Consider the following 26,889-nt stretch of genomic DNA (forward strand, 5'->3'; position numbering starts at 1 on the left):
CACATGTGACACTGTAATCACCAATGATTTACATATAGGCTACACTAGATGACTAATAAGGGGTGCTGTGTTGAAGCCACTGTGCCTCCATCTTGGCACTCCCTCACCATTGTAAAAAATATTTTGAAAGCTATAGAAATGCATTTATTAATGTCTACATTAGTTTCTGACATGTTTATTCTATTACAGACACCTTAATGCATACTTTTAAATTATATTATGTGAGCTAAACATACACATTTTCTTTTTACCTCAAGTATAATTTTTAGAGATTACGAAGGTTACTGTCCCCACTACAGAATACTTAAATACATGTAATTTTGTCCTTATCTCCATTCATTCCTATGGAGGATTGCTTCTACTGGGGAGTACCAATATGGCCGACCGGTGGCTTCAAAGCCTCTCAATAGCCAATACATAGCATCAGCAATCCAGGGTTTATACAGTGAGGGAAAAGTATTTGATCCCCTGCTGATTTTGTACGTTTGCCCACTGACAAAGACATGATCAGTCTATAATTTTAATGGTAGGTTTATTTGAACAGTGAAAGACAGAATAACAACAAAAAAATTCAGAAAAACACATGTCAAAAATGTTATAAATTGATTTGCATTTTAATGAGGGAAATAAGTATTTGACCCCCTCTCAATCAGAAAGATTTCTGGCTCCCAGGTGTCTTTAATACAGGTAACGAGCTGAGATTAGGAGCACACTCTTAAAGGGAGTGCTCCTAATCTCAGCTTGTTACCTGTATAAAAGACACCTGTCCAGAGAAGCAATCAATCAATCAGATTCCAAACTCTCCACCATGGCCAAGACCAAAGAGCTCTCCAAGGGAGTCAGGGACAAGATTGTAGACCTACACAAGGCTGGAATGAGCTACAAGACCATCGCCAAGCAGCTTGGTGAGAAGGTGACAACAGTTGGTGCGATATTTCGCAAATGGAAGAAACACAAAAGACCTGTCAATCTCCCTCGGCCTGGGGCTCCATGCAAGATCTCACCTCGTGGAGTTGCAATGACCATGAGATCGGTGAGGAATCAGCCCAGAACTACACGGGAGGATCTTGTCAATGATCTTAAGGCAGCTGGGACCATAGTCACCAAGAAAACAATTGGTAACACACTACGCCGTGAAGGACTGAAATCCTGCAGCGCCCGCAAGGTCCCCCTGCTCAAGAAAACACATATACAGGGCCGTCTGAAGTTTGCCAATGAACATCTGAATGATTCAGAGGAGAACTGGGTGAAAGTGTTGTGGTCAGATGAGACCAAAATCGAGCTCTTTGGCATCAACTCAACTCGCCGAGTTTGGAGGAGGAGGAATGCTGCCTATGACCCCAAGAACACCATCCCCACCGTCAAACATGGAGGTGGAAACATTATGCTTTAGGGGTGTTTTTCTGCTAAGGGGTCAGGACAACTTCACAGCATCAAAGGGACGATGGACGGGGCCATGTACCATCAAATCTTGGGTGAGAACCTCCTTCCCTCAGCCAGGGCATTGAAAATGGGTCGTGGATGGTATTCCAGCATGACAATGACCAAAAACACACGGCCAAGGCAACAAAGGAGTGGCTCAAGAAGAAGCACATTAAGGTCCTGGAGTGGCCTAGCCAGTCTCCAGACCTTAATCCCATAGGAAATCTGTGGAGGGAGCTGAAGGTTCGAGTTGCCAAACGTCAGCCTCGAAACCTTAATGACTTGGAGAAGATCTGCAAAGAGGAGTGGAACAAAATCCCTCCTGAGATGTGTGCAAACCTGGTGGCCAACTACAAGAAACGGCTGACCTCTGTGATTGCCAACAAGGGTTTTGCCACCAAGTACTAAGTCATGTTTTGCAGAGGGGTCAAATACTTATTTCCCTCATTAAAATGCAAATCAATTTATAACATTTTTGACATGCGTTTTTCTGGATTTTTTTATTTTTTATTCTGTCTCGCACTGTTCAGATAAACCTACCATTAAAATTATAGACTGATCATGTCTTTGTGAGTGGGCAAACGTACAAAATCAGCAGGGGATCAAATACTTATTTCCCTCACTGTATACATAATTGGTAATTACCCAATTTTAATAAAAGCTATTAACATTCTCAATAGGGTTGCACGATATTGGAAATAACTGACATTGCGATATTTGGTTTTTCTGCAATATATATTGCGATATGAAAAAATACAGGATGTCTTCACCAGATGACTTGAAAAGCTCTATTTGAGAATAATTAATTATTCTAGAATGATTGGGGTGATTTTGTAGGGAACTGCATCTTCATGGAAAATAAAAATGAAAAAATGAAACTGAAAATGACTTTTGACTTATTTTGGGTAGTTTAATTCATTATATTAATTAATACACTGTTTAATTCACCATGGTTCTATTGTATTCATGTAATACTCTTCTATCAACTCAGGCTAAAGTCAATGATCTAACATGTTATGATATTAATAATGCATGTTGCTTACCCTAAAATAAAGGGGCTCCTTTGTGAATGAAGAGGTGTGGTGTATATAAGGGATCCAGGAGATTACAGGAGGCTGTATCTCAGTACTCCAACCAGGTTAAAACAGAGCATTCTCTACGGAGGAAGTTTCATTATCACAATAGGGAATTCATGTGAATGACAAAATCAAATCAAAAAGTCATTTAACATTTTAATACATTACAAATTAAATTACAAACCTCCTTTTTTAAAATAGAAACATATATATTTTAATTTAAACCATTAGAAAAATAGAGGTGCGGCAGGTAGCTTAGTGGTTAAGAGCGTTGTGGCAGTAATCGAAAGGTCGCTGGTTCTTATCCCAGAGCTGACTAGGTGAAAAATCTGTCGATGTGCCCTTGAGCAAGGCACTTAACCCTAATTGCTCCTGTAAGTCGCTCTGGATAAGAGCGTCTGCTAAATGACTAAAATGTAAAAAGAGCAGCTATACACCAATCCTGAGTGGTTTACAAAAACAAAATACAGTGTTTATAAAACAAATCATTTGTAATAATAAAAGCAAAACCTAACTAATAAATACCAATGAACTTAACATGAATAACAAATATCAACACAGAACCATTTGTATTTCACAAACTTCTGTTTTTAAAATAAACTTTTCTTAGCAACAGTGCCAAAGGAAAACAGTGTTGATCATCATGGCTAGACAAATGCCGATTTAAATTAAACTTTTCAACTGTATAAAATCGGGTTTCTTTCTAAACAGAGTACCTAGTAAAATAAATAAATGTATTTCTCACAACTGTAGAATAATATAGTAAATCTAAATTCTATTCAAATATAATAACTTGACTTTAAGCATGTATACATTGCTCACTCAAACTTGAAGGTTTTTGGCCAAGAATACCAGTCTATTCACCATTACAGGCTTGAGACATGACCATTGGCAAGTGACAATGTTGCCATTGAAAAGCCTCTCTGAGGGGGAACTTGTAGCGGGAATGGATAGATACTTGCGGGCAAGCTTGGCGAGATGTGGAAAGCTTACTCTGTGTTTTCCACCATGCAAGTGGATCTTCCTCTTTGTCTAAGGAAGGTGTTAGCAGGAAGTTGTTTAATTCTGCTTCCACAGCATCCTTGTGGGTCAGAGAGGAATCACCCTTTGCTGCAGCTCCGTTCTGTTTAAAGAAACTTCCCAAGGACTTCTTGGCTTTCTTTGCATGGGACGTATCAGCAACTTCAGGCTCCACTTCAGTGCTGCTGCTTGACGTCTCCTCCTGGCATTCCATCATTTCTGATGCCACTCTGGCCTTGACTTGGGGCTTGTTGTCTTCACTGATGAAGTCCATCTTGAACCGGGGGTCCAAACAAGAAGCCGCATCTAGCAGCTGCTGAGAGGCTTCATCTATATATTTCTCGTTGATGTAGTGTAACATCTCAGTTTTCAAGGTCTTGGTCAAGTCTGTGTCTCCCTCTTGTATTAGCAGCATTGAAGTGTTGAACAGGTGAAGAACTGGCTTCACATATGAGACACTAACATAGTCTTCTCCTGAGAGTGCATCTGTGAAGTCCAGCAGTGCATCTCAATGCCCTCCAAAGCAAAAATCTATTTCGGATGCCTTTGCCAGTATTACACCATACGAGAAAGGTTCCAAACGGCAGAGAGAAATCACATTTACATTACATTTACATTTTAGTCATTAAGCAGACGCTCTTATCCAGAGCGACTTACAGTTAGTGAGTGCATAATTTTATTTATTTATTTTTCATACTGGGAATCGAACCCACAACCCTGGCGTTGCAAACGCCATGCTCTACCAACTGAACTCCCCCCAATTGTTTTTAATGCATGCATGCAAAGCCACTACACAACACTAAACAATACATTAATTGCACTATAACGGTGACAAACGGTGCCCACAAACTGTTAGGGCCTGCATAAAGCTGTCCCAACAGCAGAGCTTTCTTTTCAGCACCATGGAGTGAATCCTTACCACTGCTACACCTGGCTATCAGCAGAGCCTTGTCTGGCAGCGAAACAATTCATTCAGCCTCAATTACTGCCTTTTTAAAAAACATATAGCTGATATGGCTGACTTGCTTAAACAAATGTGGTTTCTACTGACAATTGAGATGTACAAACTATGGCATAAGGGAACGATGAGCGGATAAGAGGAAATCCGTAATTTTGATTAAGACATTAATGAGCGAGCTAAGACGGACGTAGTCAATATAACTATTTGTTCAGCACTTTTGAAATGTACAGCAACAGAATTCATAACATGGGCCGTTCTTACAGTATTCTCCCTGTACACCAAGTCAGAACCGTAGGCCCGAGTTCCTGACTTGGAATTCCGAGTTGGATGACCGTTCGAAATGTATTTTCCTAGTCGGAGCTCGTTCTTTTCCGAGTTCTCAGTTGTCTTGAACGCGGCAGAAGTCATGCTGTATGTTTATCCTTTTAAGCTTGGAAAAGAGACCCTTAAACCTGGACTTGGACCACACACCCTCTCCACGAATAGCAGGGGAAGTAAATAGTGATTGCTTTGCAACGCTTGCAGATGTCCACTGATTCCTTCCAAACCACTCATGTTGAATTTGTGATTTCCAACTTGCTGTGTAATGTTTATGTCCAATGGCCGATGAGCACTGATACGTTTTATCTATAATTTATCTTCATATGACAAGGATTGAAAACCCCTACGTTCTGTATTTTCCACTCGCTGCCCCTCCACCACAGAAAGCACTGAGCTAGGCTGAAACACCTGCATTTTGGAGCTGTCTTAATCAAGAAATCAAAAAAGAGAAGAATTTTGTACGCGACTTTATTAACTCAATGTTTTTTTATATTGTTTGCAAACTGTTATGTGACACGTATTAATGCCCAAATAACATGCAAAACAGGCTTGGCTCTGCCCCACCTGCCCTGAATGACAGTATTACCCCCAGTGGCGACCCGTCACAATTCATTCACAAGGCAGCATAGCATGACCCTTATGCCACCCTTTGGCGCCCTAACCTGAGACTAGCAAAGCCCCACAGCCTTGGGAAGGTAGACTGCTGATTTCACAAGTTGTTGCACCCATCCGTAATCAGAGTAACAAATACTGTATGAGTCTAAGTTCACTCATGAGGATGTGTAGGTAATAGTGAGTTTATGAGGCTACAGTATGGAAACAAACTAAGATAAAGAAGACAGAAATAATTCCCAAGTCTTTGCACAGCCTAATGGGAAATAACCACAACAGGTGTGGTCTTTTTTTATTAATGTCTTATTTTTTAACTCGATTGGTGGACATCACTCCCCAGATAATATCACTCTCTGTGTCACCAGACAAGTTAAACTTCTTTCTTACACTCAGGTATCTTCTGAAATGGTCTACAAAGATCAACCCAAAATGTGCATGTAAAATACATTTGAATCTCCATTTCATTGTGTGCCTTACATAAGTGAGCCCTCATTTACTGTTCTAGGAAAACCCCATAGGTCACAAGGGCCTTTGGGGAGGTGGGATCACGGTTTCAGTGGGTTTAGGAGGGGTTTAGTACTACTGCTGTGAGGTCAGATTAGAGCATTTATAAAGCCAGGAATAACAATGCTTTTGTGAGTTTGTTCTGACCTGCAGTGGAGGAGAAGAAAAGGGATATTCCATATTTAAGGTGGAAAGGAAGTGTGCACACTTAGGACATGAGGACAGGGACAGCTCTTGCAGTGTTGGTGCTGACACTTTTTTCATCTGCTACAGCAAGTAAGTACAGCCACTCTGGATATCATAATGTATACCAGATAATGCAGGAATATCTAGATAATATATTTTCAAAATTTTCAAAAATTGTCTTTTTTTGATGTTACAAAAGGGAGTTATTCTTCACTTCAGGCTGTGGTGCACCAGGATTTCCCAATATGATAATAATTTTAGCAGGGGCGGACGGGACAAAAAATTTGCCCTGGCATTTCTAACACACCTGCCCATTTTTTCCCCTTGAGGCCCCCACACTGGACCATTTTTTCCCCCTTGAGGCCCCCATTATTAGCCAGATAATAATCATATTGCACAAAAACATTAATCAAGTTAGACAGGCCCACTGGGCAAAAAATGGACCAGCCCATCTGGCATTTCAGACAACACTTGTTTTATTCAAACCTTTCAGTAATGATGTGTATTGAGGAACACTGCATTTGGTTTTGTCTTAGATGCTCTTATGACAGAGGCACCACAGTGCAGCACTATGTGCCCTTTGCATGACCAAGGGTCAGATTCCCAGACACAGATTAAGCATAGTCCTGGACTAAAACCCTTTCAATGGAGATTATCTGTTTTGATAACGAAATGCTTTGCAAACACTGCACAAATTTGAATCAAACATGAATTGACACTCTTAATTTTATGGGGAAGCATCATTGCAGTCATAGGGCCTGTAGTAAGATTAAATGCAGTAATGCACACTATCTTCAACATCGTGCAAGTAGCATGAGATGGCATGAGATTTAAATGAATTATTAAAAAGCACAAGAGTCTCATTTGTCACCAATAAGCAGTTTGCATGAATTCCAAACAATGTAGAGAGTATCAGTCAGCGGCTGTTAGTTCTTAATTTAACAGTAAATTGTACCGTTGGTGGGATCATTGCACAATACAGTAGCCTATTGTAACAATCATACTCTTGATAAGCGCCTTACGGGATATAAGTATTGTGATTTTGACTAGGGTGCCGTGTATGGATGACCGGGGTTCAATTCCAACTCAGGATTTTAAAAAAAACATACTACTACTGCATATATGAAAAGAATCAGTGCTTATCAGTGCAATGGAATATTAATTGTTTGACCTCCATGGTCCTTATGTCAAAGACAATCCCCTCCCACCCTTAGACCTAATCTGTAGTAAATGTATGGTACAAATTCAGCTGCCATTCACATGAGTAGGATTGAGGGAGATTGTATAGTTTTTGAGATAAGCAGTCCCCTAGGTTAGAGCTGAGCACCCTCCTTTAAGGTTGCAACCTAAAGTGTGGCCAGCTCCTTCCTTTTCAACTCTAATGGATGCATGCTCTGCTTACTTATGTCATTTCTATGATTATATTCCAGAGCCCAAAAGTCGCTTCACACGATATCCATCATGGAATACGAAAATGTATCCGGTCTGGAAAGATGAAGATCCTCAGTACAAATACTCTTGGAAAGGTATGCACAATTATCCTCTGTCTCAACACAATGTGTATACTCTGATGGTTACATAACATTTTCATCTTATTTATCAGGAATATCTCTGTGAAATGTGTGGCCATTTGTGGATGACCTCTGCTCCTCATATAGTAAAAGGGTGTAAAGGCCCAATGCAGTCCAACATTAGATTTTTCCTGTGTTTTATATATATTTCCACACTATGAGGTTGGAATAATACTGTGAAATGTGTGGACATTTGTGGATGACCTCTGCTCACTTGACGTAAAGTAAGTCAAATATCTCTGTGAAATATTATACTAATGATATTCACTTCAAAGTGTACATTCTTCCCAACAGGTGGCAAGGTGAAATTCATTGTGGGTAATGACGCACCAACCCTGACTGGAGCCAAGGTAACCTTTACCATCGAGCTGCAGTTCCCACACAACCAGAAGATCATGCCGGATGGAGAGGTGGTGTGGGCTGAGAACTGCACTGTCAATGGTAAGTCCTCCTCGAGAACTGACTGGGTTTTGGTAACCTCATCCCATGTCTGGTGAACAAGATCAGGGTTTTGGTAACCTCATTCCCAAGCTAATTGGGAGGAAGTGTCTTGGGAACAAAATCAGAGTTTTGGCCATATGAGGGTCTTTTGTCACTTATACAGAAATCTTGGCTCCCTGAACTAAATCTTGCACGAATGCTGGTTTCTGGCCAGCTATTGTTAATTAAGTATGTCACGGGAGAGACTACAGTATTTGTATTGTTCTTTCCCTTTGGAGACTACAGTGCATTTTGAGGTTAAATACTACGTACTCTTTTTCTACATACACTACCTGACCAAACGTATGTGGACACCTGCTCGTGGAAGATCTCATTACAAAATCATGGCCATTAATATGGAGTTGTTCCCCCCTTTGCTACTATAACAGCCTCCACTCTTCTGGGAAGGCTTTCCACTAGATGTTCGAACATTGCTGCGGGGAATTGCTTCCATTCAGCCACAAGAGCATTAGTGAGGTTGGGCACTGATGTTGGCCGATTAGGCCTGGCTCGCAGTCGGCATTCCAATTCATCCCAAAGGTGTTCGATGTGGTTGAGGTCAGGGCTTTGTGCAGGCCAGTCAAGTTCTTCCACACTGATCTCGACAAACCATTTCTGTATGGACCACGGGGGCATTTTTATAAATATTTTGTAAATGTTTTATTTAACCTTTATTTAACTAGGCAAGTCAGTTAAGAACAAATTCTTATTTACAATGACAGCCTACCAAAAGGCAAAAGGACTCCTGCGGGGATGGTGGCTGGGATTAAAAATACAAATATAGGACAAAACACACATCACGACTAGAGACACCACAACACTACATAAAGAGAGACCTAAGACAACAACACAGCATGGCAGCAACACATGACAACACTAATTGACTAAAAAAGGTATAATCTTCGTAAATGATATCATCGGTAGGACTGGTGGAGTTATGTCGCACATGCAGCTAACAAAAACATATGGAAATGTCTGCTCTACCCAAAATTACAACCAAATAATTGCAGCCTTACCGCAAAAATGGAAGAGGAAAGTGGAAGGTGGAGAAAGTAAGGAACTTGTCTGTCGGCCTTGCATTAAAGAACATAATTGGTTAAGGAAACTGTGATAAATAAAAAAGTATATCAGTTTCATTTAAGGACCAAAGGATTGACAGCCGTCCCATATAGATTGCAAAATAGTTGGGAAGAGATTTTTGACGCATGCGATCCCATGGCATAGTGTTTATGAACTGATACGCAAAACGACACCGGATTCAAAACGTAGAATCTTTCTATTTAAATTATTATATAAAATTCTTGCTACCAATAGAATGTTATTTATATGGGGGATACTATCTTCCCAGCTCTGCAGATTTTGCTGCGAAGAGACAGAATCATTAGATCATTTGTTTTAGTACTGTCCATTTGTAGCTTGTTTTTGGACACAGGTCCAGGAATGGCTAAAGGATTGCAATATTTACCTGGAGCTAACCTTGCAGATAGCATTACTGGGTGATCTGAAAAGTCATAGTCAATCGATCAATAACATAATAATACTTTTAGCAAAAATTTGTATTTTCAATTCACAATCTGTAGAAACAATGAGAATAGAAAGGTTCAGAACTTTTGTAAGACATCACAGTACAGTTGAAATATATATGGCAAATAGAAATCCTATATGGATGGTGTTAAAAGATAGATGGGAGGTGTTGAATGGAATTGAAGGATGGGACTAATAACAACAAATAATAACAAGATAACTAATAATGTAAGCATACTGTGTCCATAATAAGTATATAGGTTGTAGGTTTGGAGCTTTTGTGAAAGAGCACAGTTAGAAAGATATGGCATATAGAAGCAAACCAGATGGACATCATGAAAATGATCGGAGAGGTTGAGAGTAGAGGAAGTTCAGGAGAAAGGATATGTGTGTGTGTATGTATATGTATATGTATATATATATATATATATATATATATATATATATATATATATATATATATGTTGTATGTGTGTGTGTGTGTGTGTGTATTATATATTATATATATATATATATATATATATATGTGTGTGTGTGTGTGTTTGAATATATATATATATACACATACACTGCTCAAAAAAATAAAGGGAACACTAAAATAACACATCCTAGATCTGAATGAATGAAATAATCTTATTAAATACTTTTTTCTTTACATAGTTGAATGTGCTGACAACAAAATCACACAAAAAATTATCAATGGAAATGAAATTTATCAACCCATGGAGGTCTGGATTTGGAGTCACCCTCAAAATTAAAGTGGAAAACCACACTACAGGCTGATCCAACTTTGATGTAATGTCCTTAAAACAAGTCAAAATGAGGCTCAGTAGTGTGTGTGGCCTCCACGTGCCTGTATGACCTCCCTACAACGCCTGGGCATGCTCCTGATGAGGTGGCGGATGGTCTCCTGAGGGATCTCCTCCCAGACCTGGACTAAAGCATCTGCCAACTCCTGGACAGTCTGTGGTGCAACGTGGCGTTGGTGGATAGAGCGAGACATGATGTCCCAGGTGCTCAATTGGATTCAGGTCTGGGGAACGGGCGGGCCAGTCCATAGCATCAATGCCTTCCTCTTGCAGGAACTGCTGACACACTCCAGCCACATGAGGTCTAGCATTGTCTTGCATTAGGAAGAACCCAGGGCCAACCGCACCAGCATATGGTCTCACAAGGGGTCTGAGGATCTCATCTCGGTACCTAATGGCAGTCAGGCTACCTCTGGCGAGCACATGGAGGGCTGTGCGGCCCCCCAAAGAAATGCCACCCCACACCATGACTGACCCACCGCCAAACCGGTCATGCTGGAGGATGTTGCAGGCAGCAGAACGTTCTCCACGGCGTCTCCAGACTCTGTCACGTCTGTCACATGTGCTCAGTGTGAACCTGCTTTCATCTGTGAAGAGCACAGGGCGCCAGTGGCGAATTTGCCAATCTTGGTGTTCTCTGGCAAATGCCAAACATCCTGCACGGTGTTGGGCTGTAAGCACGACCCCCACCTGTGGACGTCGGGCCCTCATACCACCCTCATGGAGTCTGTTTCTGACCGTTTGAGCAGACACATGCACATTTGTGGCCTGCTGGAGGTCATTTTGCAGGGCTCTGGCAGTGCTCCTCCTGCTCCTCCTTGCACAAAGGCGGAGGTAGCAGTCCTGCTGCTTGGTTGTTGCCCTCCTACGGCCTCCTCCACGTCTCCTGATGTACTGGCCTGTCTCCTGGTAGCGCCTCCATGCTCTGGACACTACGCTGACAGACACAGCAAACCTTCTTGCCACAGCTCGCATTGATGTGCCATCCTGGATGAGCTGCACTACCTGAGCCACTTGTGTGGGTTGTAGATTCCGTCTCATGCTACCACTAGAGTGAAAGCACCGCCAGCATTCAAAAGTGACCAAAACATCAGCCAGGAAGCATAGGAACTGAGAAGTGGTCTGTGGTCACCACCTGCAAAACCAGTCCTTTATTGGGGATGTCTTGCTAATTGCCTATAATTTCCACCTGTTGTCTATTCCATTTGCACAACAGCATGTGAAATTTATTGTCAATCAGTGTTGCTTCCTAAGTGGACAGTTTGATTTCACAGAAGTGTGATTGACTTGGAGTTACATTGTGTTGTTTAAGTGTTCCCTTTATATTTTTGAGCAGTGTATACAGTGGGGGAAAAAAGTATTTAGTCAGCCACCAATTGTGCAAGTTCTCCCACTTAAAAATATGAGAGAGGCCTGTCATTTTCATCATAGGTACACGTCAACTATGACAGACAAAATGAGAAAGAAAAATCCAGAAAATCACATTGTAGGATTTTTTATGAATTTATTTGCAAATTATGGAAAATAAGTATTTGGTCAATAACAAAAATTTCTCAATATTTTGTTATATACCCTTTGTTGGCAATGACACAGGTCAAACATTTTCTGTAAGTCTTCACAAGGTTTTCACACCTGTTGCTGGTATTTTGGCCCATTCCTCCATGCAGATCTCCTCTAGAGCAATGATGTTTTGGGGCTGTCGCTGGGCAACACGGACTTTCAACTCCCTCCAAAGATTTTCAAACCCAGATTCGTCCGTCGGACTGCCAGATGGTGAAGTATGATTCATCACTCGAGAGAACGTGCTTTACACCACTCCAGCTGACGCTTGGCAATGCGCATGGTGATCTTAGGCTTGTGTGCGGCTGCTCGGCCATGGAAACCCATTTCATGAAGCTCCAGACGAACAGTTATTGTGCTTACGTTGCTTCCAGAGGCAGTTTGGAACTCGGTAGTGAGTGTTGCAACCGAAGACAGACGATTTTTACGCGCTATGCGTTTCAGCACTCAGCGGTCCTGTTCTGTGAGCTTGCGTGGCCTACCACTTCGCGGCTGAGCCGTTGTTGCTCCTAGACGTTTCCACTTCATAATAACAGCACTTACAGTTGACCAGGGCAGCTCTAGCATGGCAGAAATTTGACTTGTTGGAAAGGTGGCATCCTATGACGGTGCCACGTTGAAAGTCACTGAGCTCTTCAGCACAGGCCATTCTAATGCCAATATTTGTCTATGGAGATTGTATGGATGTGTGCTCGATTTTATACACCTGCCAGCAACGGGTGTGGCTGAAATAGCAGAATCCACTAATTTGAAGGGCGAATCCACTAATTTGAAGGGGTGTCCTTATACCTTTGTATATATAGTGTAATTCATAATACAGTGGGGGAAAAAAGTATTTAGTCAGCCACCAATTGTGCAAGTTCTCCCACTTAAAAAGATGAGAGAGGCCTGTAATTTTAATCATAGGTACACATCAACTATGACAGACGAAATGAGGGGAAAAAATCCAGAAAATCACATTGTAGGATTTTTAAGGAATTTATTTGCAAATTATGGTGGAAAATAAGTATTTGGTCAATAACAAAAGTTTCTCAATACTTTGTTATATACCCTTTGTTGGCAATGACAGAGGTCAAACATTTTCTGTAAGTCTTCACAAGGTTTTCACACACTGTTGCTGGTATTTTGGCCCATTCCTCCATGCAGATCTCCTCTAGAGCAGTGATGTTTTGGGGCTGTCGCTGGGCAACACGGACTTTCAACTCCCTCCAAAGATTTTCTATGGGGTTGAGATCTGGAGACTGGCTAGGCCACTCCAGGACCTTGGAAATGCTTCTTACGAAGCCACTCCTTCGTTGCCCGGGCGGTGTGTTTGGGATCATTGTCATGCTGAAAGACCCAGCCACGTTTCATCTTCAATGCCCTTGCTGATGGAAGGAGGTTTTCACTCAAAATCTCACGATACATGGCTCCATTCATTCTTTCCTTTACACGGATCAGTCGTCCTGGTCCCTTTGCAGAAAAACAGCCCCAAAGCATGATGTTTCCACCCCCATGCTTCACAGTAGGTATTGTGTTCTTTGGATGCAACTCAGCATTCTTTGTCCTCCAAACACGACGAGTTGAGTTTTTACCAAAAAGTTATATTTTGGTTTCATCTGACCATATGACATTCTCCCATTCCTCTTCTGGATCATCCAAATGCACTCTAGCAAACTTCAGACGGGCCTGGACATGTACTGGCTTAAGCAGGGGGACACGTCTGGCACTGCAGGATTTGAGTCCCTGGTGGCGTAGTGTGTTACTGATGGTAGGCTTTGTTACTTTGGTCCCAGCTCTCTGCAGGTCATTCACTAGGTCCCCCCGTGTGGTTCTGGGATTTCTGCTCACCGTTCTTGTGATCATTTTGACCCCACGGGGTGAGATCTTGCGTGGAGCCCCAGATCGAGGGAGATTATCAGTGGTCTTGTATGTCTTCCATTTCCTAATAATTGCTCCCACAGTTGATTTCTTCAAACCAAGCTGCTTACTTATTGCAGATTCAGTCTTCCCAGCCTGGTGCAGGTCTACAATTTTGTTTCTGGTGTCCTTTGACAGCTCTTTGGTCTTGGCCATAGTGGAGTTTGGAGTGTGACTGTTTGAGGTTGTGGACAGGTGTCTTTTATACTGATAGCAAGTTCAAACAGGTGCCATTAATACAGGTAACGAGTGGAGGACAGAGGAGCCTCTTAAAGAAGAAGTTACAGGTCTGTGAGAGCAAGAAATCTTGCTTGTTTGTAGGTGACCAAATACTTATTTTCCACCATAATTTGCAAATAAATTCATAAAAAATCCTACAATGTGATTTTCTGGATTTTTCTTTCTCATTTGTCTGTCATAGTTGACGTGTACCTATGATGAAAATGACAGGCCTCTCTCATCTTTTTAAGTGGGAGAACTTGCACAATTGGTGGCTGACTAAATACTTTTTTTCCTCACTGTACATACTCCTCGGTCTAAAGACGAAGCAGAAACCAACACTCGCTCTGTTTTCCTCCAGGAACAAATTACCATCAGTCTGAGCCAGTGTATCCTGCACAAAACATGGAGTGGAATGGTGTCTTTCCCGACGGAACACCCTTCAAGAAGGGCGGTGACAAGCCCCCTGCATATGTGTTTGTATGGAAGATATGGGGTAAAGTGCAGCTGCAAGCACTCACTTATTAGGGCCTACATTATTAATGTTTTACTTTGTCTGCTAATGATATTGTTATAAACCTGTAATAACATGTTATAAGCATGTAATAACACTGTAATAAGCATGTAATAAGCCAATTTCTTTGCTTTGCTTTACAGGTCAGTACTGGCAGGTGTCTGATGGCCCATCCTCCTCCCTCACCATTGGGACAGACAATGTCCCTCTGGGTTCCTACATCGTGGACATTGTCATCTACCACTACCGTAGCCATGAGAAGTTCATCCCTCTGGGATACGCCTCAACACAGTTCTCCATCACTGGTTAGTGTCATAAATGGATGAATGAATGGACGAACTAATGAATGAATGGATGAATGAATGAGTAGCTGTCTTGAAAAAGAAGATGAGTGTTTTTCTCTATCTCTATATCTTTAGATCAAATCCCCTTCGCAGTCTCGATGACCCAAGTGAATGACATCAACGAGGCAGACCTGAGCTTCGTCCAGAACAGAGCCATAGCCTTCACCATCAGCCTCCACGACCCCAGCGAGTACATGAGTGACGCCGACATCACCTACAACTGGGACTTTGGTGACAGCAGCGGGGCTCTCATCTCCAGAGAGCTGACTGTCACCCACACCTATATAGTGGCTGGTGGCTTCAAGCCCAAGGTGGTCGTACAGGCCTTTATCCCTGATAAAGCATGTGCCACACCAGCTGGTGTCGACCCCACTGGTAATGCTGTCACCATCGGGCCCGCAGACCCGGCCGGCACAACAGGTCATTCCCATCTTGAAGCGCTTTAGTCCACAAGGCAATTTCTAAAGTCTTAACTTGGATTCCTTGCATCCTTAGTGTCCTCAAGAAGAGAGGATGTGGGGAATCATGGAAAATACTTTTGAGATTCACCCAATATGTAGGCTATGCCAGAATTGACAAAGAAAATAGAAAATTGAATTGTCTTGTCTTGTTTCTCCCTCCAGTGAGAGCTCCTGCTGCTGATGCGTCAGCTGCTCCAGTGATGGTGGCCACACAGGAAGCTACAATAAATGTAGGCCCATCAGCTCCCGCTGAGACTGACACAGAGGACATGACTGATGAGGGAGCCTCCACCGCTCAGGACACAAAGATACCTTCTCCAGTTAACCCTGACACTCCAACTGTCCCTGCTGCCATGGCAACAGCTTCCTCTGAGGAAGTAGAGCCAGCAGGTACTGTATGTTCTAAACATGTAACATATTCATTTTAATTGATTAATTAAGCGAATTAACTGTACATCTAATGTGCTTTAGATTGTTGGATTTTCAATTTAGTAACTGGAATCCATTGTTGTTTCTCCTGATACAGGACAGACCGCTACAGGCCAAGCTCCCGTGGTGATAGTTGTTAAGCGTGAAGCCGGTGACAAACGCAAGGATGATGACTGTGTGATCTATCGCTATGGGTCCTTCTGCACTGGCATTGACATTGTTGGTAAGTCCACTGTCTAAATAACATGTAAATCTCCATCCTAATACTGTATTTGATTTAAATTGAGGATTATTTTACGGCCCGTCTTTTTGTGTTTTTCTTCAGAGGGCATTGAGAGTTTGAAGATAGTGCAAGTGGACAATGCTGTGATCAAGACAGATGAATCTGAGGTTGAACGAAACGTGGTGGATCTAACTGTCACCTGCCAAGGGAGGTGAGTATTCCTTCTCCAGACCCAATTAAAGGGAGACTTCTCAGACAATCACACCATTTATTATTTCCCTTAGCAGAATCATGATCCACAGACAAATCCACTAGGTATGTAGGCCTATATTCCACCATTTAGGCACTAGGATCAGTTTCATTGCCCATATCACAGGAGGCTGCTGAGGGGAGGACGGCTCATAATAACGTCTGGAATGGAGTAAATGGAATGGTATCAACCACATGGAAACCTTGTGGTCCCGTGTAGCTCAGTTGGTAGAGCATCGCGCTTGCAACGCCAGGGTTGTGGGTTAGATTTCCACGGGGGGCCAGTATGAAAAATAAATAAATGTATGCACTCACTAACTGTAAGTCGCTCTGGATAAGAGCGTCTGCTAAATGAGTAAAATGTCAAATGTAATTACTATGTTCCCTTCCTCCCCGATTTAAGGTGCAACCAGCTGTTTGTGCCTCAGATTAATCCTAGTCCTGGATTAAAAATTATTATTGCATTTTAGTCCAGGATTAGTCTGGCCCTTAGTGTTTCACTGAGTGTTTCTGACCCTGTGTCTGTTCTCCACCCAGCCTTCCCACAGAGGTGTGTATGGGGGTGTCCAACGCGGACTGTTTTATGCCCTTCCACACCATGTGTAACACAGTGGCGCCCTCTTCTGAGTGCAAGCTGGTACTGCGTCACTTTTTCAATGACTCCGGCATCTTCTGTATCAACGTGTCCATGACCAACGATGTCAGTCTGGCAATCACCAGCGCCAAAGTTAGCGTGACTGTGGGTATGTACTGTAAGATGTCTGCTCTGCACATCTGCCCTCCACGTCTCGAACCTGGGTCCCTGGGACAATCAGTCCAACACCTATTGTTATTGTTTAGAATATAATTAATATATTGTAATATGATGTTATATGAAGTTGTTTTACATAAATTATTGTCTGGGTTCTTTGGTGGCAGGTTCCAGTCTGTCCTCAGCGGGCACTGTAGCCATAGCAATGGGGGTCCTGATCGTTGCTCTGGTCTCAGGAACCGTGGCCTACACTTACAAGTGAGTCACAAATCAACATTGGTCTACTCTAGTCACAGCTCTCTGAAGAGTTCCATATCACCACAATAACCTTTTCAGCTTGCTTGAGACATGACCCTTATGGTGCCTGTGTACATGGCAACTGTATGCAGCATATTGTACCATTGATAACAGTTTTATCCTTTATTTGACCAGAGGAGTCACATTGAGATTTACATATTTATAAGTGAGCCTTGGAAAAAACTAATGTAAATAATTGTTCTCCTTTTGTTCCACAGACGGTTCAAAGCCTACCTTCCTCTGAAGGAGGAGTCTGAGGTTGGCTCCGCCTCCCAGAGCGCTGAGAGCAGTCCTGGTTGGAGCTATGGGCCTCTACTGTTCTGGAACCTTCTGAGTCGACAACGGGGCCTTGTAGAGAACAGCCCACTGCTCGATGACAGGCTGGTGTGAATGGACAAAAACCAAATACACAATACACAACAGCATAGAAACATCTTATTTTCGCATATAGTCATCCAAAATGTTTTGCTTTTTCTTTTATAGTTTTTTATACATTTATTTTTTAACTGAAAGTTCATGAATGTGTATAATTTGGCTTATTTCCCTCAAACAATTTTTTTTCTAAGCGCATATGTGCATCCTCATATTTTTATACTGGAAGTTTTATCAGTGAATAATATTGGAAACATTTGACATTTGTATGTCTTTTCCCCATTAAAATCCTCCCAAAATTGTACTAGTGTCTTTCTTTTTGTCAAGATAAGGTGGTGAATAAAGTCCAAGAGCACAAATAGCTAATTTAATTCAATGTTTTATTAGGTATCATAATAAGATCATGCAACAGTAACAGTGTTTAACAATGGCTTGCCTGCAGGGGCATCTCAATACTCTTCTCCCTCTTCCTCTCCCTCACCCTCAATGGAGTCAACCCCTACCTCTTCATAATCTTTCTCCAGGGCTGCCATGTCCTCTCTGGCCTCAGAGAACTCTCCCTCCTCCATACCCTCACCCACATACCAGTGCACAAAGGCACGTTTGGCGTACATCAGGTCAAACTTGTGGTCAAGCCGAGCCCAGGCCTCTGCCACAGCAGTGGTGTTGCTCAGCATGCACACAGCCCTCTGGACTTTAGCCAGGTCTCCACCAGGGACTACAGTGGGGGGCTGGTAGTTGATGCCAACCTTGAAACCAGTTGGACACCAGTCAACAAACTGAATGGAACGTTTGGTCTTGATGGTGGCAATGGCAGCATTGACATCTTTGGGCACCACATCACCACGGAACAGAAGGCAGCAAGCCATGTACTTGCCGTGGCGAGGGTCACATTTCACCATCTGATTGGCCGGCTCAAAGCAGGCATTGGTGATTTCAGAGACAGAGAGCTGCTCATGGTAAGCCTTCTCTGCAGAGATAACTGGGGCATAGGTGGCCAGAGGGAAATGGATACGGGGATAGGGCACCAAGTTGGTCTGGAACTCTGTCAGATCAACATTGAGGGCACCATCAAATCGAAGGGAAGCAGTGATGGAGGAAACGATCTGGCTAATGAGCCTGTTGAGGTTGGTGTAGGTAGGACGCTCAATGTCGAGGTTCCTACGGCAGATGTCATAGATAGCCTCATTATCCACCATGAAGGCACAGTCAGAGTGCTCTAGGGTGGTGTGGGTGGTCAGGATGGAGTTGTAGGGCTCCACCACAGCTGTGGACACCTGGGGAGCTGGGTAGATGGAGAACTCCAGCTTGGACTTCTTGCCGTAGTCAACCGACAGGCGCTCCATGAGCAGGGAGGTGAAACCAGAGCCGGTGCCACCTCCAAAGCTATGGAAAACCAGGAAGCCCTGAAGGCCTGTGCACTGGTCAGCCTAAGGAGAAAGAGGAACATGTCAATAAATGGACAGAAGAAGATGTCCACATTATGATCAGATAGTTGATAAAATATTGAATTTATTCATTCTGAAATACCCACCAGTTTGCGGATCCTGTCCAGCACCAGGTCAATGATCTCTTTGCCAATAGTATAGTGTCCACGAGCGTAGTTGTTGGCAGCATCTTCTTTGCCAGTGATGAGCTGTTCAGGATGGAATAACTGGCGATAGGTCCCAGTGCGCACCTCATCTGAGGAGAGAAAATTAACAGCTCGTTAAGGAGCTCAATAGCAAGAAAGCAGAGGAAATCCTCTTTGACATACTTTTATTTCAATTAAATGAGAAACAGAAATCTTACCAATGACTGTTGGCTCCAGGTCCACAAACACAGCCCTGGGGACATGCTTTCCAGCCCCAGTCTCACTGAAAAAGGTATTGAAGGAGTCGTCTCCTCCTCCGATGGTCTTGTCACTGGGCATCTGTCCATCTGGCTGGATCCCATGCTCCAGGCAGTAGAGCTCCCAGCAGGCATTGCCAATCTGGACTCCAGCCTGACCTACGTGGACGGAGATGCACTCACGCTGTAAAATAAATGGAAAAATATTGAATGTAACAGAATTACATTTAATTTGACAAAAATGTACAATTGTCAAAAACACCACCTAGTGGAAGAACGGGTAGGTTACATGTAGACTGAAGAACAGTCACAATATAGACAAATCAACTGATGTGCAGGAATCAGCCATTTACACCTATGACCATTACTTAGCTGACAAGGAGGTCATATTACATCACTAAGGAATTAAAAGGCAGCTGGAGTGGAATAGGTTTATTTTCAGGGTTAAACTAGACATATTAATATTGACATATGTTAAGGTGTACAACTGTAGAGATACATATATTCCCCTTCTGTCCCCACCTAGTCTGCCTTCCCCCATCTAGCAACACAATGGATGACCTTAAGAATATGATCCCATTTTATTCCAATTTTATATCCATTACCTGAATAAATAAATGCTGCTGTCTGTGATGAATATTGTACAATTCATCTGTGTTCAATAGCTACCAAAAAGTATGCATTCTAAATATAGTGCTTTGTTCTTTCATTCCATTCCCATACAATTAGCCTACCAATTTATGTAATAGCCTTGTAATAAACCGAAATAGCATGCAATACCTATTCCAAACGCGTTAATTCAGTCTAAGCAAATTCCTCATTTGAAAATGGGTTAACAACACCAAGATGTTCCAAATTCGCCCCTATCTCGAATTCATTGACCTATACATTAAAAATCGACCCATAACAGCCACCATACGGTCGTGTAGTGATTGTCTCATCATTTGAGAAATTCTCAACAGAAAACATCAAACACGTAATTATTTCAGGCTTATTATTGCTGAAAAACTACATGACTTACCATATTTTCTGAGGAGGATCGAACAATATGGGAAAATACAAAGAAATAGTCTACGCAGAGAGATCTCTATTTGTGTCTGAATGAATGGGTGTACTGTATGCTCTGCCCGTCAGAGTCGACGCAACAACTGCTGATGGAGAGGGGCGGCGCTCCCAGATTTATGCACAGCCAGTGCACACTGTGTAATACGCCTATATGAGGCTGAATGTACGTTTTTAAAACGAAGCTTATTTGTTCAGTTGATATTTTTTTCATTCTGCATTGCGATTGAAAAAAGTAAGAAATGTTATGTAAGGAGAAAACATATTTTCTCCAATTCAGGGAATGCATGGGATGGTAGTGGATTTACCTTAAAGGATGTCCTCTGTCACCTCGTTTAAAGGGATAGTTCACCCCAATTAAAAATGCATCTTATCATGGATAACACTGAAAGTGAGCAATCCAATATTTAGATGTAGGGACAGCTTTATCATTATAATTGATGACAAATCAATGGGAGTGACCGTGGAAGCCATGTCAGAATGCTCAAAAAACCCTGCCAATATCACCATACCTAAAACACATACCCACATCTTCAAGTATGGTTATATGTAGATTTATGTCCAAAGTCATTTTGTGGAACAGTACCAGATAAATCATGTAGAATGGCAGAAGTAGGAGCTAATCCTTCTCACTATCCTCCTCCTATCTCTCCTTCCTCTTTGTCTTAGATTCTCTGCAATGATGATGTCATCCATCTGGGCTGATCACATGATCACAGTGTCTTGCTGCTGAATGCACTGTGCTGGCCTTAGTGTAAGCATATTAAGGAAGTAAGCCGTTTTTCTTTCAACCCATCTATCCAATTGAATACCCATGATGACCAAACATGTATTGACTTTTAGGGCTCAGGTCTCTGCAAGTGCATTTTGGTAATCTAAGCTTCCTGATAAAGCCATACTCATGTTCCGATGAAGGATTACACAACATCCGATGCTTGAAAAGCCTGCATTTTGTCAGACTATCCTGAATACTGGAATTTGTCTGGCAGCTATTTAAATTAAAGCTTACATCAGCTTGTGCTACAAAGTCATGTACTACAAAGTGAATTGTCGCCTCGATACAGTCTCTCTGCAAAATCCACTCAAAAGCATCTGTGACACAAACTATACTAGTTGTATAGGTCTTTAGAGCTTTATTTTGAAATATTCTAAATATAGCCCACCCAGTGAGCAAAACTGGTTGAAATGACGTCTTTTCAATCCGTTTTGCTCACTGGGTGGGTTACCAAGGAACAAAGATGTCAATTGTGGGGTAATACAGTAAGTGTGAGTGTGATTTAGGCCTACTGTAGAAGGGGCTGAACAAGATGTATGGCCCCATGCCGACTGTTCCAGGAGGTCCTCATTCCCCAACAGCTGAGGGACAAGGAGGAGCCTGACATTAAACAGCTGCAGGCGAGAAGATGGTGGAAGTGTTTGAGATGGGAGTGGTCCTCCAAGAATGAGCACACTTTTCCTTTAAAGGTCCAATGCAGACGTTTTTAGTATCTCAATATCAAATCATTTCTGGGTAACACTTAAGTCTTTTTGTTAATTTTTGACCATTTTAATTGAAAACAATCACAGTAAGGGATTGTTTTCAATTAAAATGGTCAAAAATTAACAAAAATGGCTTCTTAGATAGAGCAATTTATCAAGCAAGAATTTTGCTAGGACTGTCTGGGAGTGGTCTGAGCAGGGAAACCTGAAAACGAGCTGTTATTGGCAGAGAGGTTTGTAACTCTCTTTCTTATTGGTCTATTAATGAATTTACCGCCTGGTGACATCACCAGGCAGGCCAAAACTCTATCCCACCAAAACAGGCTGAAATTTCAGGTGGTCTTTTCTACACTAAAAGGGCATTATCATAATTTTCACGATTTCACAGTATTATTCCAACCTTATAGTGTGGAAATATACAGTATATAAAACACAGGAAAATCATGTTTTGGACTGCACTGGGCCTTTAATGGAATACAAAGCCTTCAATGCAGTCACAAAGCAGTTATAGGCCTACTCAGGGACGCAAACTGAATGACTAAAAAGCACCCTAAGCTTAAAAGGTGTGTTTTAAGATCTCTTTAAAAAATGTTCACAGTGTTCCTCAGGTGGCAAAAAGTTATTTTGGTCAAATTACTAATGTGTGATTCGAAATTGAGTTCAGAATCTAAAATAACACCTAGGTTTAATACCTGGTGTTTATCTTTATTGCCTGTGAATTAAAACGTGCCGGCCAGATTCTCTCTCTGTGCTTTGGCTCCAACAATAAGTACCTCGGTCTTGTGTTGATTTATCTGGAGGAAGTTGTGAGCCATCCAAGTATTTAATTCACTAAAAAAGTCTAATAATTTATCCGTAGAACTAAAATCCTCTGGTGACAAAGAAATATAAAGTTGTGTATCGTCTGCGCAGCAGTGAAAATCAATGCTGTGCTTCTGATAATGTTGCCAAGGGGTAACATACAGTTGAAGTCGGAAGTTAACATACACCTTAGCCAAATACATTTAAACTCAGTTTTTCACAATTCCTGACATTTAATCCTAGTAAAAATTCCCTGTCTTAGGTCAGTTAGGATCACCACTTTATTTTAAGAATGTGAAATGTCAGAATAATTGTAGAGATAATTATTTATTTCAGCTTTTATTTCTTTCATCACATTCCCAGTTGGTCAGAAGTTTACATACACTCAATTAGTATCTGGTAGCATTGCCTTTAAATTGTTTAACTTGGGTCAAACGTTTCGGGTAGCCTTCCTAAAGCTTCCCACAATAAGTTGGGTGAATTTTGGCCCATTCCTCCTGACAGAGCTGGTGTAACTGAGTCAGGTTTGTAGGCCTCCTTGCTCGCACACGCTTTTTCAGTTCTGCCCACACATTTTCTATAGGATTAAGGTCAGGGCTTTGTGATGGCCACTCCAATACCTTGACTTTGTTGTCCTTAAGTATTTTTGCCACAACTTTGGAAGTATGCTTGGGGTCATTGTCCATTTGGAAGACCCATTTGCGACCAAGCTTTAACTTCCTGACTGATGTCTTGAGATGTTGCTTCAAAATATCCACATAATTTTCCTTCCTCATGATGCCATCTATTTTGTGAAGTGCACCAGTCCCTCCTGCAGCAAAGCACCCCCACAGCATGATGCTGCCACCCCTGTGCTTCACGGTTGGGATGGTGTTCTTCGGCTTGTAAGCAACCCCCTTTTTCCTCCAAACATAACGATTGTCATTATGGTCAAACAGTTCTATTTTTGTTTCATCAGACCAGATGACATTTCTCCAAAAAGTATGATCTTTGTCCCCATGTGCAGTTGCAAACTGTAGTCTGGCTTTTTTATGGCGGTTTTGGAGCAGTGGCTTCTTCCTTGCTGAGCGGCCTTTCAGGTTATGTCGATATATAGGACTAGTTTTACTGTGGATATTGATACTTTTGTAACTGTTTCCTCCAGCATCCTTTGCTGTTGTTCTGGTATTGATTTGCACTTTTCACACCAAAGTACGTTCATCTCTAGGAGACAGAACGTGTCTCCCTCCTGAGCGGTGTGATGGCTGTGTGGTCCCATGGTGTTTATACTTGCGTACTATTGTTTGTACAGATGAACGTGGTACCTTCAGGCGTTTGGAAATTGCGCTCAAGGATGAACCAGACTTGTGGAGGTCTACAAATTTTTTTCTGAGGTCTTGGCTGATTTCTTTTGATTTTCCCATGATGTCAAGCAAAGAGGCACTGAGTTTGAAGGTAGGCTTGAAATACATCCACAGGTACACCTCCAATTGACTCGACTGATGTCAATTAGCCTATCAGAAGCTTCTAAAGCCATGACATCATTTTCTGGAATTTTCCAAGCTGTTTAAAGGCAGAGTCAACTTAGTGTTTATAAACTTCTGACCCACTGGAATTGTGATACAGTGAATTATAAGTGAAATAATCTGTCAGTAAACAATTGTTGAAAGAATTACTTGTGTCATGCACAAAGTAGATGTCCTAACCGACTTGCCAAAACTATAGTTTGTTAACAAGAAATGTGTGGAGTGGTTGGAAAACAAGTTTTAATGAGTCCAACCTAAGTGTATGTAAACTTCCGACTTCAACTGTATATAAACTGAACAGTACCGGAGCCAAAATCGAACCTTGTGGAACACCACATGTGATATTTATTTTCTCTGAGCTATGTTCACCAAGGGTGACAAAACACTCTCGACCTGTTAAATAGGTCCTAAACCAATTTAGAACTGGACTGGAGAGGCCAACCCACCTCTCCAGCCTGTCCAGAAGGACATCATGGTCAACAGTGTAGAATGCAGCACTTAAATCTAAGAGTACAAGGACAGAGTGCTGTTTGGCATCTGTGTTGGCTCTAAGATCATTTACCACTTTAACTAAGGCTGTCTCTGTGCTGTGTTGGGCCCGAAAACCAGATTGGAGTTTTCTAAAATACAGTTGGCACTTAAAAAAACAATTTAGCTGTTTAAAAAACAATTTTGCCAGAATTTTGCTTAAGAATGGAAGGTTGGAGATTGGCCGAAAAATTGCTAAGAGCTGAAGAGTCTAGAATCTAGATTACTTTTCTTCATAAAATTGCCTGGTGGCTAGTAGGATTACAGAGAAACAACAACAGCAAAAAAAATAAAATATATATTATTAAACAGGACAAATCTGAGGGGGCACGTGCCCCTGTGTCCCTTATGGGCATGACGCCTCTGGGCCTACTGATGATCTCTGTGAACAAGTTGAAGCTTCTCTATTGAATTCTCACCAGAAAAGACAGAATGATACAAGCCACTTTTGAAAAAGAAGCATATTGTTGGCTGTGAAAATGTTTATTTGCTTACTGATTGTTGTCATTCCACTGCAGGGCATAAATCTTAAAGGGATACTTCTGGATTTTGACAATGAAGCCCTTTATCTACTTATCCAGAGTCAGAGGATCTTGTGGATAAATGTTGTATGTCTCTGTGCCCAGTATGAAGGAAGTAAGAGGTAGTTTCGCAAGCCAATGCTAACTAGCGTTAGCGCAATGACTGGAAGTCTATGGGTATCTGCTAGCATGCTTGTTTTTCACTACATTTTGTTCTTTTCCAGCACATACTATGTAGAGAAAACCGGATTGTCCCTGTTTCATTGAACACAGGATGAGAGAAAATGAAAACAAGAAATGGAGCAGGGACTGTCTGGGAGGGAAGCCTCAGTCACAAGCCCCACTGAGACAGCTGCGTCCTCCTCCCAATGACTGCTGTTGTTCAATCTTGGTCATGTGACTAAGAGATAAAGAGGCTTTATGTGGATACTAGGCCTGTATCCACGCAACTTATTCATTACCTAGCAACGGATGGAGCCAGGGAGGAATGGGGGTTGAGTGTCTGTTGCTCCCTGTCCTAGATCTAGAATTGAGTCATTTGACCTCTATCACAGACAGTAGTTCTATGACAAGCAAGAACTCACGTTAAGTTGGTGCAGTCTGTAACATTTTATCAATAATGTCAGCTATTGAAATCTACCCCATTTGAAGATTCTACCCCTATTGAATAATAATTTTTACAGCTGGATGTGGTCATGCTGCAACAGACACTAAACATTAAAACAAATAACTTCATAGCTTGAAATGAATATAAATCATCACAATGACACTTGTGTACTACATAGGCCTACATTTCACTAACAATCCATGAAGATGTCAGTGGATCTCTCTCAGTGGATAGGACCGGGATGCCTGCATTCTGCAAGGTTGATTGTATCACAAGAATACACTTAATATGTTGTGATATCTGTTGCGAATGTATTGTAATGTTTTAAAAGATGTATAACTGCCTTAATTTTGCTGGACGTCAGGAAGAGTATGGGGATCCATAATAAATACGAATACAAATACAAGTATTCTACATTACATATTTGCCACAGGGTTTATATGGTGTGCTCTATTTATTTATTTAATCTTTATTTGGACAGGGAGTCATGCTGAGACCAAGGCCTCTTTCACAGATGAGCCCTGTATACACATCAATACACATCAACACATAAATATATACATCAATATTCACATCAATTCACGAAATGCAAAACACAATTATAGAAACCAAACACATTCTTCAGTAAAATGCTAGGCATATTCATTAGATGTGTTTCTTTGAAGCAGCTTGGAGGTGGTGAGAAGATAATTAGGTTACGTGACAGATGGAGTGTAACATTGTATTTGTCATGCTTTTTTCTGCAGATCAAA

At 41.8% G+C, this 26,889-nt stretch overlaps 2 protein-coding genes across 2 annotated transcripts; one reads left to right on the top strand and one right to left on the bottom strand.

Annotated features, from left to right (window-relative positions):
- Positions 1–6,019: 6,019 nt before the first annotated feature.
- Positions 6,020–18,108, top strand: LOC121537942 (melanocyte protein PMEL-like). The gene is made up of 12 exons (XM_041845613.2): positions 6,020–6,192; positions 7,533–7,628; positions 7,968–8,114; positions 14,526–14,660; positions 14,822–14,983; positions 15,098–15,442; positions 15,646–15,873; positions 16,010–16,135; positions 16,238–16,346; positions 16,922–17,127; positions 17,303–17,393; positions 17,651–18,108. The coding sequence occupies exons 1-12, from the start codon at positions 6,132–6,134 to the stop codon at positions 17,820–17,822; spliced, it is 1,878 nt and encodes a 625-aa protein (XP_041701547.2). The 5' UTR covers positions 6,020–6,131; the 3' UTR covers positions 17,823–18,108.
- A 59-nt stretch (positions 18,109–18,167) lies between these two features.
- On the bottom strand, positions 18,168–20,775 carry LOC121537943 (tubulin alpha chain). Its single transcript, XM_041845614.2, has 4 exons — positions 20,656–20,775; positions 19,596–19,818; positions 19,339–19,487; positions 18,168–19,234 (listed from the first exon to the last, which is right to left on the bottom strand). Exons 1-4 carry the CDS (start codon positions 20,656–20,658, stop codon positions 18,254–18,256), a joined length of 1,356 nt encoding a protein of 451 aa, XP_041701548.1. The 5' UTR covers positions 20,659–20,775; the 3' UTR covers positions 18,168–18,253.
- Between the last annotated feature and the right edge of the window lie 6,114 nt (positions 20,776–26,889).

The sequence above is a fragment of the Coregonus clupeaformis genome, chromosome 24, assembly GCF_020615455.1.
Source record: "Coregonus clupeaformis isolate EN_2021a chromosome 24, ASM2061545v1, whole genome shotgun sequence".
In the NCBI taxonomy this organism is placed as follows: domain Eukaryota; kingdom Metazoa; phylum Chordata; class Actinopteri; order Salmoniformes; family Salmonidae; genus Coregonus; species Coregonus clupeaformis.

Excerpts from the sequence above, each read along its gene's own strand:
- LOC121537942 (XM_041845613.2), top strand. The coding sequence starts at position 6,132 with ATGAGGACAGGGACAGCTCTTGCAGTGTTGGTGCTGACACTTTTTTCA. Across the intron at positions 6,193-7,532 it reads TTTTTCATCTGCTACAGCAA|AGCCCAAAAGTCGCTTCACA; the intron begins GTAAGTACAGCC and ends ATTATATTCCAG. Across the intron at positions 14,984-15,097 it reads AACACAGTTCTCCATCACTG|ATCAAATCCCCTTCGCAGTC; the intron begins GTTAGTGTCATA and ends CTATATCTTTAG.
- LOC121537943 (XM_041845614.2), bottom strand. Across the intron at positions 19,488-19,595 it reads CCTGGAGCCAACAGTCATTG|ATGAGGTGCGCACTGGGACC; the intron begins GTAAGATTTCTG and ends TTCTCTCCTCAG. Across the intron at positions 19,235-19,338 it reads TGGACAGGATCCGCAAACTG|GCTGACCAGTGCACAGGCCT; the intron begins GTGGGTATTTCA and ends CTTTCTCCTTAG.